Genomic DNA, 18362 nt, shown 5'->3' with positions numbered 1-18362 from the left:
GTCTTGGGAGTCGTCTGTAATATTCATTCTCCTTCCAATACAGCGTTACATAGGCACAACTCTGATGCATTTTTAATATGGAAGCGAACAGGGGCGGCTCGTGCATAGGCACTGCGAAACTGCAAACCCCCAATTTTTTTCGATATATAAATATATATATTTATTAATTTATTTATATTTGCTTGTAATATTTAATTTATCATCAACAATCTATACAATTCTCTTATTTTGTATAAAAATAATAAAAATCCATCTTGTAGCACTTAGGAGTGCGAAGGACGCTAGCAGCAGTGTGTTTACCATAGTGTCATATTGCTAGTATTTGCTACGCGCTCAAGCATATGCACGTCATTGTGAGAGGCGAGATATTAGCGTAATGCGGTACTGTCCGTCACGCAGTTCCACTGTTGTTTATATGCAGTTTGCGCCAGTAGTAGAGTGTTCGTAGTGCTTATCGTGTTTACTCCGTCTCTTTAAATATTTGGACATTACAGTTAAAGACATAATATTTGTCATAATTTTTATTTTAGAACATTATTGGGATTATTGATAATTATGACCTCAGAAATGCAACCTCAAGAAATAAGTTCTGTGACAGTAGTGACTGTAAGTGAACTACAAATTCTTCGACAGTCCTACAAACATTAAGGAAAAAGTTATTGACCTTTTCGCTCAAAACAAAACAAGAAGAATGGATTTCATTTTTAAGTAATTTTGAATTATACTAAACTGTATAATTTTATCGATAATAAACAATATTTTTTCATGTTTAATTTTGTTTTTTAAATTTTTATCGTAATTTGATATTTTATCCAAACACGTATGCACTGTATTTACAGTGCGTATGTATATTTCGAAAGTTGCAGTACCCCCCCCCCCCCCACGATTTCAAGCCACGAGCCGCCACTGCAAACAAAATAATTAAATGAAGTATTGCATTCTCTAAACTATGCTCTTTAATAGATATTTCGATCCTTTATACGTTCAACAAAATCTTGTTTTCTAAAATGAACTTGGCGAAAAATTCTACTTACCGTACTTTAGAAGTTTTATTAATGATTATGAGACTTCCATAAGTAGCACCTGTGACGTCATTATTTCACTCTTCAAGTAACAATCCACAATTTGACAAAAAATTTCTACGAATAACAATGTTATTCCCTGCCTTATATGCAGCAAGAACATTAATATTATAATGTATAATTTAATTATCATAACATATTAGATTTTATAATTATATGTCAATGACTATATATTATATTAAATAATATATTTAATAAATACATTAAATAATGTATTTTAATACATTATGAATTATTTAATAACTAAATAATTATTTAATAGTTTTAATAATTTCCTTTTAATATTCTTTATATAGACACCAGCCAAGATCTTGGAGCACAGGTGAAAAAATTGGAACGATTAGTGAAGCAATTGGAATGTCAGGTATGATAAGGGCTGTCTTTTGCATTGTCTATGGAATCCTAAACACAAACATATTTATTATAATGTATTATTGTCGCAACGAATGCCTTCATGAGTTTCAGGGTAACAGAGAATCTTCAAATCGCTTGCTTCCTACAATCTTTGATCCTAATTTAAAATATTTATTTCTCATCTGAATTCGGGTGATCCCCTTAGACTAAAAATGATATTTTCCTTAGTATTTATTCATTCTGCTAATGCTCTTTAAAAGATTTTCCAGTTTAATTACTTTTTTTTTTTCAAGGTTTCTCATTCGATCAGATTGTGTGAGTTGCTGCGTCCTTCAAAACCAGTCTGTAATCTTGCTACCTGAACACGTTTTATTTAAACACTGGAACTAATTTTTATGACAAAGCAAGCATCTATACGGTATTACGTCAACATACTTCGGGCCAAAAGGAATGCATAAATTATATCTCAAAATACAGCGAAACCTTGTAATGGAGAGATGGGATTCAACAGGTTCTGTGGAGCCGCAAGGGAGGCTGACTTAACTCCCTACCCTCCATGATCCTCAACTGAAGCGTGGTCGATGGAGAGGGGGATAAGAAATTGACTCCAGGTCCATGCTAGAGGACCTTAATTTGACTACTAAAAGCTAATAATTTTGTAATGGTTATTTCCTATTTGGCAATATTCCAACAGCTCTACTCTGAAACATATCAGGAAAAAAATATCTCTTTCAAAAATACATTCTGACGACATCATTTAGCTAAATATCTGCAACTAAGTCAAGAAAAATTAATTATACTTAACAATATTTATTGTGATCATAGACGGTATCTCCAACCGGTTTAAATTTTGTAACCTTTTGCTTCTAGTGTTGAACTCTATTTGACTCTTCCCTGCAACATTTGTTCATCTTGTTCTGAACGTCGACATGGTAGTTCTACTACGATCTAATAACTATTTAGATCATTGTACCGTAAAGTCATATACGTCTACAACACAGAAAGCAAAAAGACATGAGATTGATAATGGATGCAGAATTACGCCACTTCTAATCTTTTAACACCAGGAGAGTCCCACTTAACGCTATCAACCAACATAAGTTCGTCGTACTGCAGTGTAAACAATGTTTTTTTTTTTTTCGTTTAAATAACAAACAGAGAAAAAAGTTTTTAATTCACAGATTTATTTCCATTCCTAGTAAATATTTTATATAATTAAGTATACGGGAGACAAAGACAACTGTTAAGATGTGTTTTTTACTAACATCTCGACTCATCGCAATATTATTACTACATATCTATGCCTCACCTATTCCAGCTTATCTAAGAAAAGTGAATTTCACATTATCATTTTCAAATGGCTTTAAGTTGTGGAGTATACAAAATAAGATTACAAGAGATTATATAATCCCACGCCCTTGGGACATTTTGCGAATTAGGCAAACGCAAAGTTATGCATAAAGTAATAAAGTATACATGCATAAAAGAGCTGTAATTTATCCTACAGTAATAATGAATGAATGATACAAGAATGTAATTATGAAGCGTATCTTTTTTTGCTAATGATTATATTTATTTATTTCTATGATTATCTGAGATACTTTCCTTAGTTGTTCAAGTAAGTTTTAATGTATTCGCATTTTATTTGATTTTCACAAGCGATAATAACATTGATTTTCAGCACTGTCTACAAATTATTGAAACGATTTCTAATATCTCTCTGATAGAATGAAATTATAATTAGACGTGTCTAAACCACACATCCTGGGAATACACTGTGTTTCCAGAATACAAGATATATACAGCAGTCGGTGGTTTACCAATTAAAAACTGTTGCTGCGTGCTAGAAATGAATGTTAATAAATAATATTATTAAAAACTATTTTTGATGGTTTCATAAAATAGTTTTTAATAATATTGTTTATTAACATTAATTTCTAGCGCGCGGCAACAGTTTTTAATTGGTAAACCACCGACTCCTGTATGTATCTTGTATTCCCGTTTCTTTGATTTGCTTGTTTCTATGCACTGGTGATGATGTACTGTTATTTTCAGTACAAAATATCTGTACTTTCATTACATTTCATCAAAGTTAATTACTTAATTAACTTTGATGAAATTAATTAAGTAATTAAATTAAGTTCATGTGTTTAAATGTGTTTAAATTAAGTTAATGTGGTTATCGTGTAATTTATTGTCATAAGCATTTCGTCATATCTAAATAATAATTAAATTCATTATTGGATTATATTTTTCTACTGTATTCAGTCAGAGTACTCTGAATTATGTCTAAAACAGAAGTGGATAATACGCTGTATCAGCTGGAAAAGCAATATACTGTATACGTATGAGACGTGAGTACGAACATTCATTACAGTGTATATAAAAGGCACCAAACAACATGTCTGTTTTACTTTTTCTACTGTTATTTTTGACAACGAGGGGGGGGGGGGCATATAAAGGACTGTGCTTGATATTTTTCCGACCAAGTGAGTGTAATAAATTATCTCCATGAAATTATCAAAAAATGAAAAAAAAAATAGATATATATATATATTTTTTTTTTTTACTTCAAGTAACTATTTACGCTCTCTGTTTTATAAATCACTAGGTACTCTGGATGAAAAAAAAAAAAAAAAAAGTTATGCCTCACTTTCTTACGCTACGCTTTTACACAATTTCTAAGAATTACTTGTTGTCTTTATTCCACTCCCGCTATTTCAACCCTTTGAAAAGTATTCTGATATCTGTCTGATAAGCTCTTCTTAACAGTATGCATGCGCAGTGGTTTGTCGCCCCTCTCAATACACACCAAAAATACTACAAAAAGTCAAAATGACGTAAAGAGAAATAAATTAAAACTCTGTTTATTTTTGAGGTAAAACTTTAATTTCAACATTCTAAAATGTTATATTTCTTGCTTTTCTGTTAGCAAAATCATCGATGACATTGGCGAAGTCTATTTCATAGTAATGTAGGTAATTCTTAATCAATTTTATTTAGAAAAACTCCTCTCACAACTAGTAACACTTACAGCAGTTGTGAGGAAAATTCGCAGTTATATTACAATATTTGGAAATGAGCTCGAGACTGTATTTTAGAATTAACTGTAAAAGTTGAAAAAGGTTCAAAGTGCCGCCCGGGAGTACCTCCCCCTCCGCTCCCCACCGCACTGTGCATGGCGTCAATCATATTACTCCTATTCTGACTATTTTCCATTAATTCTTCAATTTGCATTCCAGATCTGTCATCATAGTCAATGTTTCACAAACCCGATACTGCTTTTGTCATGTGTTCCTGAACCTTTTCCAGAGCTCCCCCCCCCCAGGAAAATAACTTAACAAATCCATGTTAACCTCTACACAGAAGTTTTTCTTTATCTACCCAATCCTGTATCCTCTTTCCAACCAGTCTCTAGAAAACCTTAGCAACCACTCCAGAAATCCAATAGGTCTGTAATTCAAAACATCTGTTTTGCTTCCATCTTTATGCAATGGAGCAATCTTGCCCTCTTTCCACTCAGTAAAATCTTTAAACAGATTAGCTTTAAACTACTGTACTCCCTCGGTTGCTCTGGAATAACGTATTATGACTTGTATAAATTTTTGTTTATTTCTCTGAAGCTAAATATTTCAAAAGAACAAATTGAACAGAAAATGATATTATTATTAGACACCTCCAGGGAGTCCAAAGACTCATTGAGGGAGAGTGTGCTGACAGCATCGAACGATTGGTCCCCTTCCAACTACTAACCGCGCTCAAACTTACTTAACTGAGCTATTAGTAGCAGAGACTCTACCAATCAACCAACCTTTGCATAGCAGTTCAAGTTCTGTTAGCAAAATTCAAGTGCAGTGGTTTATCAAGTATAATCACCAAATTTGGGGATTCCAAGTTAAACACACAAGACACATATTAAACCAGAGTTTAATATTTAGCCTATGATCAGAACTATAAGAATTCAGAACTACATTTAATATCAGTGTAGCTATATAACAGAATAAAATATAAGTAGTTCTATATCATCAACAGACCACTGTTATTTCACACCTTAAAAAAAAGGGTAAAAAAAAAAAGGAAATTTACTAGTGATGCATGAAGCTCATTCAGAGAAATTATAACTGAGTGCAAGCCTGGAGATGATATATCTAAAACCCCAGACTGTATTGAAACCTGCTGATGTGGAAACTATCAATAAGAACAAGGATGTACAATTTCTGGTAATAGTCTGACGGTAATAAATTAACCTTCTAACCAAGCAAAGGATCTTGCTCCTCTTGTTATCAGTGAGAACCTGCTACCTGTAGCTAAAATATGTTTTCCAAATATATATATATATATATATATATATATATATATATATATATATATATATATATATATATATCTTTCAAGAGTTTGTATTTTCTTCAGCGGAGCACAGTAGTTTTTTTTTTTTTTTTCATATGACTTCAAGGTATCCAAAGTATTGTCAGCTAGACCTGACAGACTATAGTTGTGATGGCAGATGTATTTCTTGCATTCTTCAAGCAGCAGATGTTAGCAAATCTCCCAGTTTGACACAATGCAACAAGTTGCAAGAACAAAGGACCCTGTACATATCTGAGACAGAGAGTGGGGGGGGTGAGAAGGAGTCGGTCCTTAGGAGAGTGTGGATAATGGCAGCCAGCTTCATATGAGGTTTGAAAGCAGTGCAGATATTATATTTCTTTAAAGGTCTTGCTGTTTTTTCTGAGGTGTCATGTATAGAGGGAACAGTGATAGCACTACTGTAATTTGTATGTTAAGGGAATATGAGGTGGTGGGAGGAACAGTTATTTTGTTTGTTCTTTTTTTGGTACTGTAAGTTGGATACAGCAAATAAAGTTATGGTGCAGTAAATAAAGAAGTATTTAGTTGTAAAGAAAGCCTGGTTGATCAGAGGTTGGAGGTCCTATTAAGAAAGGTTGTTGTTTTTTTTTAAATACTGTATTGTTTGGAGGGGGAAAGAGTCTGCATATGTATATACCCACATGAGTAGGTTTTCTGTAAATTGAAAAAGAAAGAGTGCTATTGGGATGACATGTGAATTGAGTGTCTACAAAAAAATAAATGAATTTCTTTTTCTATACCGAACTGGATTCTGGGCTGTTGGCTATTAAGATAGAGCAGGAAAGAGTATAATGTGTCTGAGTGATGTGGCTAAATGAAGAACACATCATCAGTGTATCTTAGCTCCACAGAAAGCTTAAGGACAGCAGTATCAGGAGCATGTTTTTTCAAATGCACCATATAGAAATTGGCTGAGAAAGGGAATCCCCATGACTGTATCCTCTATCTGTTTATTATTATTATTATTATTATACACCTCCAGGGAGTCCAAAGACTCATCGAGGGAGAGTGTGCCAACAGCATCGAACGATTGGTCCCCTTCTAACTACTAACCGCGCTCAAACTTACTTAACTGAGCCATTAGTAGCAGAGGTTCTACCAATCGACCAACCTTTGTCGGCAATAGTTGGTCGATTGGTCGAAAAGGTTGGTCGAATTATATATGGTGCCTTTCCAAATAACTGGTATAGATGGCATTGAAGAGATCAGTGATGTTATAGAAGTAAAACACTTTTCCGTTAAGTCGAGGTGTCAGAAAGGGAACTACTTTTGGTTAATTTAAAGGAACGGGGAGTTGTAGCATTTGTTATAGGATGGAGAAGTCTATTGGATTTATGAATTGTAGGTAGACCATATATCTGAGGGAGGGGGGGTGGGACTAAAAGGTTTGAGTTTTTTAATAATTCAGGGAGTCAACAGGAGACATGTTTAAGCAGTCTTTGTAATGTTTTTTTTTTTTTTTTTTTTTTTTTAGTAATTAGCAGGTCATAATTGAGCAGTAGTGCACTCAGGGTTTAATCTTGGGAGGGGGAATGAGTAGACGATTTGAGAATACACACTAAGCATCTGCATTGATTGCTAATTCATAAGTAGTATAGAAATAGAAGACATGACACAACATAAATAAAAAAATAAATTTTATTAATTAGAAAAAGATTTTTGGAAATTTTTCTAGTGTTTTTTTCCTTTTTTCTTTGGGGAAGGGGATGCAGGGCCCCTTGCCCCCCCTTTGGGTATGCCACTGTAATTGAGTAAGAGTATGGTTAAGAAAGAAATGAAAACAAAATTTTTCAAAAGTAGGCAGTAAATGGAGTGCATTACTTGAGAGCCCATGATGAATCTTGTTACTCCTTGGAGATTTCTAAATAATGATGATAAATGATATTACGATAGCAAACCTTGACATTTGCTTGCTTTTATAAAATATATTGCATGTGCATATACTAAACAAAACTTTATGTGACCTCTTTTAGCCAAGCTTCAAACGACCAACAGAAACAGATGTTGATATTGCTGAAAATAAAATGGTAAGTTAAAAGATATTTATTTTGTGAAGAATTTGACTGCAGATAATTTGATTCTGATATTTTCTAACTAAGCATGCAAAAAAAATCAGCTAACACCTTTTTATTCCCTTATAGGGAGTAGGCGAGGCCTTTATACCTTATCTAGCTTTTGGAGACTGAGTAGGCAATTCAATCTCCACCGGTAGCCAATCAGAGATAGCTGGCCCATGTCTATCACTGATTATAGCAGCCACTGATGAAGAGGCTGGCAAACAAGTGCTGCCATCTCTTGGTATCTAACCCTAACAGGATGTGTTATCTCAAATAATGTGGGTACTGTGGTTGATTTTCTTGAGTTTACGGGACAAAAACCCAAGTAACCAGGTGGAAAAACCCGCTTGCCCATGCCAGAGATCGACTAACTCAGGAATCGGTCGAAGAAAGGCTTAGAAAAAGTTCCTCCAGTCGGCGACTAGACTTGAACTTAAGTCTGACTTCAAGCGACCAAGCGCAGAGACGCAAGTGCCACTTCCACTGAGCTGCACAGGCCTGCTAAGCATGCATTAAGAGTAAAATAAAATTAGATAATTTTGAAACTAAATATAGTGCATACTTTATTTTCATAAAAAGTTTTATAATTCAGGTGCATATTTGACGGAATGTGCTACAACACATATTTAAACTCTCAAAAATTATTACTGGAGTCTCAAAAAAATTAAATTTACTTCTCCCACTCATTTTGTATATGCTACTAGTTGCAGTTAAATATAAATAAAAATGAATATAAATTAAATAAAATATATTAAACATTCCCTTGTTTATTATATAATAAATAAATAAAATTAAATTAACCCTACAATGCATAATTTACTCATAGCTATATTTAGTTCAACAAAACCTGTCTCCTGAAGAAGAAATGTTAGAAGAATTTAAGAAGTCTCTCCAGACATACTTAGAAGAAACAAGAATGGCTGGAGGATGTCTTTAGTAAGTTTTTAGGCTAAAGCTGATACTTGGAAAAAAGAATATTCATTAATTGAAAAACTTAGGAAAACTAGGCCATAGAAAATATTAAATTTTCGTATAAAAAAGGTTTAATTAATTTTTTTATCAGTTGAATTTTTCACAATATTTATTATATGCATTGTTTTTCTATTCCACTAAAAGAATATCAATATCTACTTGTTTTATTTCTTTATTTCTTTTAAGCCATTGGCTATTTCTTATTTCTACCAGTTTGTTTTTTTAATGGGAATTATAGTTTTGTAGAAATCATTTAGGGTATATTAAAGGATGTTCATATATTAGTAATCTTGTTACATTTTGTAATAGTGTAACAAAAGAAATTGATAAAGAGAATGTATATACTGTGGTATTTCTGAAATATGCAAATGCATTTGACACATGGCCACATGGCAAGTTAGTGTTTAAACTGTAACAAATGGATGCAGATAGGAGACTAGTGGATAGGTAGAAGACTAACAGAGAGAAAGATATCAAAGAATTGTATATTGAATGGTGGAGCACTGTCAGAAAGCAGAAGAGCAAACAAGTGGGATATACAGAGCTCTGCGCTGGTCTTCTGTTCAACTTACACATAAATAATATTATAAAGAGTTTGGGGAAGAAATATTCAGTCGTTTGCTGATGATGCAAAACTGGGGAGAATTAACACAAATGTAGCTGAAGTGGCAGCTGTTCAAGATTTGAACTGCCTGGAAATATTGCCAGATGAATGGGATATTAATTCAGCATAAGGAATTAATTCAACTAAACTTAAGGAATAAAGAAATGAAAGAGATGCATTGCAAGTGGAGACAACACAGGACCTTGGAACAATAATGAATAGTGTTGAAGTTCCAAGGGCACGTTGTAAAGATGATGGGGACAACCCAAAGACTACTGTTATTGTGAAGAAAATACTGAGAAACAGGGACAAAGATTGTTTGTTCTTGTATACAACTTTGTTCAGCTACACCTCCACTACTGTGCACATATTTGACTGCAAATTAGTTTCATGGTAACACATAATTTCCAGAAAGGGTACAGGGTTGGATAACTAAGGGAATTTCAGGATAGTAAAAAGCTCAAGAGAATGTAAATTGCAGAACTGGGGAGAAGTTACCATAGTACCATCAGGTGCAAACTTCTCTGAACAAAAAGGATCTGTGGACTTACAGAGTATGAGACCATCACAAACTAAAGAAACAGATTACAGATTAGTGATCTGATGTGGCATAATCAGTTAAAGAGGAGATAAATCACTAGAGTCTGGAACTCATTTCAGATCATATACTGATGGCATAGAATTTTATGGAGGAGATATAAAGAACAGTGTACCTCTTAGCAGCATGAAGAATATAAGACACAGTTAACCCAGGTGATGAGAATAGTGAAGAAGGAGTATGGTATGTGAAAGGGGATTGAATGCGATAGCAGAACCAAATCCTAGAGAAGCTTAGTTACATAACTAATTGAATCAGGGGTGAATGTCAAAGAGTGATTTTTATTTGCATCTCCAGCAAAGTCCAGCAACAGTCTCTATATACAAACAGCCTAGCCATGAAGATACTTCATGTACAAATTTTGTTTGTTTACACTTGGGTGAAGGATTAAATAATAATATAATTTCGTGGCATGTATAATTTACTTTTGAGATGATCTGGAATAAACAAATTCATGGCACACTCCTTTAACAAAATGACCAAATGGAGCATTTCATTATCAAATTTAGCTTACTTAAGTACAGACATGACCTCACATCAAGACAACTAACATGAGAAGTGGAAGGGATGTGATAGCAAATAACATGTTGAATCCTATCTCAGCCTCTATCAACATGATGTTTAATGGATCATAGACACTCGTATTTAAACTTGCCTGAATTGCCACAAGTTCTGCAGCCTCCACAAAATTCATACAGGTTTTGTCATAAGAATTTTGGTGTTTTATAAAATTTCTGTTCATATCCTACTCTTTTGTTGATTAAATTATTACCATATCTAATTTTCAACCCAGACAAGGGCCAGATAACCCTTAATGACCATATTATTTTATCAGCAAATAGAATAATATGGTCATTGAGGGTTATATGGCTATCAAAATGTTATTCTTTCTCTTTCTCTTTCTCTCTTGAAAAAGATATGGAGTGAATTGTAAAAAAAAAAAAAGAAAGAAAAGAAAAGAAATTAACATTTATGTACCTATACATAAATGTTAATTTTTTCTTTTTAAGAAATGATTCACTTATATTTTATTCTCCCATTTCCTACTGTCACAATGCCCACCATTCATGACCCTAAAAAATTGGCTCAATAGGTTTCTATACTAAATATACTGAAAGATGCAACAACGTGTATTCCCATACACCTTTTCTGTAAGGCAGTTTTTGGTCAAAACAAAAGTTGAAATAATTACTATACTCACCAAATATTTTTCCCATCTGACTTTTCCCGTTTGCCAGAACTGAAAGATCTCATCTTGAAGGTGTTGACAATATCTAAGCTATGGACGAAGTTGGTATGTACAAAGTCGAGATAAATGTATATTCTGAAGGTGACCAATAACTATTAGTGATAAAGTAAAAATTTCAGAGAAATAATCTAGTTGTCATTCTGGTTGGCTGAATGGATAGTGTTTCTGCTCTCCAGCCTACAAACCTAGGGTTTAATTCTATCACATGGACATTTATCTTTACTACTAGATGATCTTTACTTTACTTATCTTTACTTTACTACTAGCAGGGTGACAGACAAAACTATCTGTCTGTCACCCTGCTTATTGGAGGTTTGAAGTGAATTGAAAAAACTATTGTTGGTCTCCAGAATATGGATTTTAGATTATCTAATCCCACTCACTGTACTAAGATGTGCTATAGTCTTATAACCTTTCATAGGTAAGACTGCCATTAAAAAAATACACACACGGACAAAGAAATTAACGCACCTGGAAGAAAACATGGTACAATGGCGAAACTAAGCAAATAGCTAGAGTGCCGGGTGGTATGCAAATGATCCAAGTTTGGTGCGATTGTGCATACACACCCTGCAGTGGCGCTGCAAACACAAACTGGCAGCCTTATAAAGCCGGCATGTAGTCAATAGCCGATTAAAGCGAAAACCCCTGGCCGACGCAAGCTAGAGTACAGAGTGACAATAATGCCGGGTAGATGCCAGAAACATTGATTCAAGCAACTTAAAACCAGAGGGTGGTAGGCATGCTGTATAGGCATGCACATGAACTGTTTTGACCATACCGTCTGACAATGTTGGGAGCTGTGGAGATGTTCTGGCACTGCCATATGACAGAGCAGCACCAGTCGGATCAGGAGGACCAACGGATTGTGCGGCCAGCACAGAGGGATCCCACGGTGACCCGATCCACTATACAGGCAGATGTAGGGGCTCCTGTGTGCCCACAAACCATTTCCCAATGCATCGCGGAGGCAAATCTACGATCCCAGCGCCCCTTACGTGTGCTCCCATTAACACTGCAACATCGCCGACTCCGTTTGCAGTGGTGCCAGGTGAGAGCGACGTGGAATGCCACAGACTGGTGAGGTGTGGTCTTCAGCGATGAATGCTGCTTCGTCTTGGGGATAGATGATCATCGTGTCCGGGTGTGGAGGGCCCTGGTCAACGACAATCTCGACCTTGCTATCGAGCACCACACCTCCTGCACTGCAGGCATTATGTTCTGGATAGCCATAGCCTACGATAGCCGATCACCCCTCGTAGTGGTACGTGACGCATTGACAGGGCAGTGGTATGTGGACAACATCCTACGGCCCCACGTTCTCCCATTCCTGGCTGGGATACCAGGAGCGCTATACCAGCAGGATAATGCCCGTCTGCACATGGCTCGGGTTGCTCAGGCCTGCCTACATCGTGTACAGACATCCATGGCCTGCCTGCACCCCGGACTTGTCCCCTATCAAGCATGTTTGGGAGCAGCTGAAACGGCAGCTCCCGCCGTGCTGCAATATCTGGGATTTGGAGCACAGCATCCAACACGTGTGGGCCAGTCTGCTGCAGGACAACATCAGGTGCCTGTTCGCCACCATGCCGGACCGTATTGCAGCATGTAACGCCGCAAGGCGGTGCAACGTGTTATTGATGATGAATGGATTGCTACCACAGATCCCTTTGTAATTTTCCTTCAGCTCTGTTTTTGCCATCATGTTTATCACTCACCTGTATCATTACACCAATAAAATTTCAGTTGAATCCTATGCTTCTTTCTTGGTGCGCTAATTTCTTTGTCCGTGTGTGTATATTATTATCCAACCTTATATATATATATATATATATATGTACTTTTTTTTGCATATAAAAGTTTTAATAATCATTGTTGGGAAGTATAAATTTTAGTACAGATCAGCCTGATAGCCTATTATATGGTATTATTCAGAATACTTTAGGTAAGCATATTTTAGATATAGGATGAACTATTTTTTATGTATTCTCTCATATTTATTATACTGTAGCATTTTTTGTTTGCTGTTGTCTAGTCTGTTACATTCATTGTGCATTCTTTATTTTATCCTCATCTTTCTCTATTTCTCTTCCCATCTTCCCAAAGTGTTTATAATGTGCTCTAATAAGTACTGTTTTATTTTAGTGTGGGTGTACGATGGTTCAAAGAAATCAGTATGTATTCAGTTTATGAACTATGGGAGAATCCTGTTAGCTGGCACAAGTAAGGACACTCTTCACTTATTAAATGTAGTGGTTCAATACTGTATTTATTATTATTATTATTATTATTATTATTATTATTATTATTATTATTATTATTATTATATCACACCTCCAGGGAGTCCAAAGACTCATCGAGAGAGGGCATCAACTAAAATGTCTCACTACTCCACCAACCTTCATCATCTAACACCAAAGCCATCTACGGCCAACTACCACCACTATTGCTTTCCCAGACAATGACAAACATCCATGCCCATGGTGGGATTCGAACCCGCAGCCTTTTGGCTGAAGAGTGGATACGCCAACCAGGCCGGCAAAACATTGTCCGCAGCAGGATGATGTTCTAGCATTTTTTATCAATTATTATTTTTATTATTATTATTATTATTATTATTACTATGGGTATCTGAATGGAGTCAGTAGACTCATTGTGGGAGACCCAAACTATCAAAACAATATCTATCATACCTGTTCTTGAATTCATTTACAGACGAAGAACTCACACACAACTGAGTCAGGCTATGCATTCCACTCATTCACCACCCTCCAAGCAAAAAATCTAGTTCTCACACCCTTGTTAACCACACTTTTCCTTAATTTCCAGGGATGACCTCTTGTTCTTCCATCACTATCACACAGCTGAAATATTTCCCCTGCATCAATCTTATAAAAATCTTTTAGTAATTTAAATGTTTCTATCATATCCCCCTTTTCTCCACCTATCAACCAACCTCTGCAATCCACAAGTTCTCAGTCTATCAATGTAGGGAGCATTTTTTACATCACTCACCAACTTAGGCACTCTCCTCTGAATCCTCTCCACAACCTTCTCATCTCCAAGGAATCCAGGTGACCAGACTTGAGCACAGTAATCCAAATATGGAAGTATCAACGCCTTATAATGGGGAATAATAACCTCTTTATCTCTGGATGTGTGTGTGTGTTCTTCAATAACCAAGTAATCCTATGTGCAATCTTGGCAGTGTGCCCTCTGAACTTCATCTCCCTATCCACCACCACCCCCAAGTCCCTAGCCTCATCAATCTCTTGGAGTACCATTCCATCAATGTGGTATACAGCTGGTAATCTTTTAATCCCAAAATGCATAACTTTACACTTTTCAACATTGAACTGACATCCATTACCTTTTGTCCATTTTGCCAACTTATTCAAATCATCCTGCAAACTCTCAACATTAGCTTTATTTTTTATTGCGCTACCCAACTTTGCATCATCAGCAAACAACTGAATATCTTCAAGCCATTTCCTATATCATTTATGTACAAATTAAATAATAACAGTCCAAGCACAGAACCCTGAGACACACCACTGTCACCTGCCTCATCCTGGACTCTGCTCCTCCATACACTACTTTCTGGTATCTCTCCATGAGCCATTCTCTTATCCATATCACCAGTTTAGTATCCATCCCCATCTGCTCTAATTTGCTCAACAGTAGCCCATGGGGGATATCCTGTCAAAAGCCATAGCAAAATCCAGTAATATCACTGTGTAGCCATTTCCCTTGTCCAACTCAGATGTCATTCTATTAAAAAAAGTTAATAAATTGCTAAAGCAGGATCGACCTTTAACAAAACCACATTGGCCCCTATAGAGTATCATATTCTGATCCACCCATTTTTGAATTCTGTCCTTAACCAACTTTTTCAATATTTTTACTATCACTCCCGAGATGGTGATTGGTCTGTAATTAACTGCTGCAGTCTTAGAGCCATCTTTATTCAAAGGAACCACTTTGCCTTTCTTCCACTCCCTGGGGACCATGCCAGAGTTCATACTTAAGTTAAATAACCAAGTAAGAGGCGTTGACAATTCCTTTGCACATTCATGCAACACCTGAGCTGATATTCCATCTAAACCTACAGTAGCGTTTGCATTTAAATTCTGCAATATACTAAGTACCTCTGATTTATTAACTTCCATTCTCACAATAGTTATTGCTATAGGTACAGAGATATCCTCACTTGGGTGATGGGTGATAGACTTTTGAAAAGTGATCACTCAGTAACTCTACTATTACATCTGAATTGGTCACCTCAATACCATCAGCACCCATTAAGGTTATCCTTCCAAAGTCATTCTTCCTTTTACTTGCCACATAGCGGAAGAACTCTTTGGGATTACCCTTGATCTCCTTGGCTAAGGTCTTCTCATAATCTGATTTAGTGTTTCTTACTATGCTAGTAACCTTCCTAGCTTGAGCCTTGTACTGCTTATGGGTGTACCGATCGCCTTTCTCCTTGTAAATTCTCCATAACATTTTCTTTTTTTTTGCAGATCAAGCCTGATACTACTACTACTACTACTCATTCATCTAACACCTATCTTGTTTGTCTTCCTGACCATGGAAATACATTCTGATATTGCCTTCCTCAGATACCTGCTGATTTTATCCTTTCACTGCTAACATCTTTCCCCTGCAATATGCTCTGTCATGGGATGGCTGCAAGCTCACTCTGAAGCTTGTTATAATTGCCTAACCTGTAGTTCCACATATACCCCTTCTTAAGAGAGAAATCTACAAATTTTGCAACCTTGGAGGTAACGAGGACACCTTACTTATGCATGTATCCTCTAAACCAATGACCAGGTCCAACACTCTCACACTACATATTCTTTCAGTTATGTGCTGTTTCAAGTAATTATCTCGTAGAAGATGTATGAATTCCATTTCCTTTTTGCCACGTGATATTTCCTCCTTCCAATTGATATCACCATAATTAAAATCCCCCATAATAATCACTAACCCTGCACTTATTGCACTAATTTGCTGATGCATGAATTCAATATCACCCCCTGTACCCTCTGGCCTATAACAGCAACCAACTGTATATTGGGTTACATTGGTCACTATTTCAAATGAACTATCATTCACACGTCTATCCTCTTGATATACTAATTTCTTTGGCTGCAACTCATCAGCTATCATCAACAGTACTCCTTCCCCATTCTATCTTCTCTATCCACCCTGAAAATACTGTACCCATCACATTCAATTCCAGTACCCACATCTTCTGCTGACAGTCAAGTTTCACTAGTGCCTACAACTTTTGGTGAGATTGCACTGACTAATGCCAAAAATTCTTCCCTCTTATTCCGAATGCTTCTTGCATTTGCATACAAAAATTGCAGATTCCCTTTAGTTCTTGTACCAGCTTTAGAACTGATATACATTCTACTAATTTCAGTAGTCCCATGTGATTTTTATCCACTCTATTCTTCAAATTATTCCACAAAAAAGGATCAAAATATACATTCACTGCATAAGTTTCTCCCTTGTACACTCAACCTTTTCAATTTTAGTTTCCCTGCCCAGTTACTTCGACTTGTTCAGAAAACAGTAACTTCTTCAAACGCTTATCACCCTTCCATGCTCAGATGCAACCCCATCTCTTGCATGCAGCTGTCTTTTGCCTTCAAACACGTTCCAGACATCAACAAATTCGAGACCTCTTTTTTTTTGTACATTCTTGCAATCATATCATTCATTATCATCGCTCGTCTACTTAACTCATAATTGTCAAAACGAGGCAGCACACATACACACACATACTATCCTCCCTTTGACACTTTTCTTCTTCACAATATCTAACAATGTTCTTAAATCTTTTGCTACTCGATTAATACTATCACTCAGGTCATTTGTACCCACCATAACCATAATCTTTTCTGCATCATGCCCTCTCTTTATTGCTAAAGTCACTCTCTCTATTGTTCTGCCAGACAAGCACTCCTCAGGCATATGACTCTCCATATCCTTAATCATTGAATCAGCATATATTATACCACTCATAACTTCATTCAAACAAGCGTCACTCACAGCCTCATTTTCTACACTATTCAGCACGACTCTCCCAGTTTCATTACTTTCCCTCAACACTCTTTTACTTATGTGCTGTTAGTCCTTCACTTTCACAGCATCTCATTTCTTTTAGATCTCTTGTGCCTTCATTTTATTGACTCCCAATCACTTCCATACTATTCATTACTTCATCATTCACCAAAGACTTTCTGTCTTACTCAAACCTGTTCTAGTTACTTCAGCTAAAGTAATCTCCATAGTCCTAATTTCTCTGTTCAACACATTTAACCCAGTCTTAATATCCTGAACCTCCTTACTGAGCACACTTTCAATTCCTCTTGCAGGAGATGAAGGTCGCTTTTCATTTTCACGAACTCCTGCCGAAGCTCTTCTTCTACGGTCCTGATGTTTGCTACCATTCCTAATCGCTCTAGTCTATCTAGACACTTTTCATATACATTAATGTTTTCATTCTTCTCGTTTAGCCAAACAGTCCACAGATCTTTCACATTTTTCAGTACATACATATAGCAGATCAATAAGCAAAATAAGGGAAAAGAGAGAGAGAGTTGAAACCAATAATATATTTTTGAAAAGAATGTGTAATATGGATAAACATATTACTAATAAGCACATATAACAAAATATTATTATGTGACTAAATATATCACAATGTAAATAGGCTGTGGAAGGTGTGCAAATAATGTGTACTACTTAGCACAAGTAAAAATTTATCTCTTGACCTAATTACTTCATTTATTATAATTAATGAAGCATGAAATGATAAAAACATGTGTTAAACCTTTTTTACAGTGTGTATGACTTATCAAGAGCACTATCTACTAACTAGACATGTTGAGCTATTTCATGAGAAATAGCACTTGGTTTGAGCACCTCCGTGTTCTACATAAGTTCATTTAAGTATGTTAAAAAAAAGTTGAGCTTTATTTTCTTTTATCATCTGGTATTCATTTACATGAAATACAAACATTAGGAGATATAAGTTGATAAGGACTTGTTACTAGGT

General features: G+C 35.7%; 1 protein-coding gene across 1 annotated transcript in view; it reads left to right on the top strand.

The window, feature by feature from the left end:
• Positions 1 to 18362, top strand: part of LOC150103176 (N-terminal EF-hand calcium-binding protein 1-like) — a 60705-nt gene that overhangs the window by 13032 nt on the left and 29311 nt on the right. The window contains exons 7-10 of the mRNA XM_090397942.1: positions 1379 to 1446; positions 7781 to 7834; positions 8691 to 8800; positions 13433 to 13510. Of these exons, the coding sequence (XP_090254068.1) occupies positions 1379 to 1446; positions 7781 to 7834; positions 8691 to 8800; positions 13433 to 13510 (310 nt within the window). The remainder of the gene's footprint in view (positions 1 to 1378; positions 1447 to 7780; positions 7835 to 8690; positions 8801 to 13432; positions 13511 to 18362) is intronic.

Source organism: Typopeltis vanoorti, chromosome 9, assembly GCF_054136105.1.
Source record: "Typopeltis vanoorti isolate ZY-2024b chromosome 9, IOZ_Tvanoo_1.0, whole genome shotgun sequence".
In the NCBI taxonomy this organism is placed as follows: Eukaryota; Metazoa; Arthropoda; class Arachnida; order Uropygi; family Thelyphonidae; genus Typopeltis; species Typopeltis vanoorti.
The sequence above is the reverse complement of the archived record's forward strand: the minus strand, read 5'-3'. Positions and strand labels throughout refer to the sequence as shown.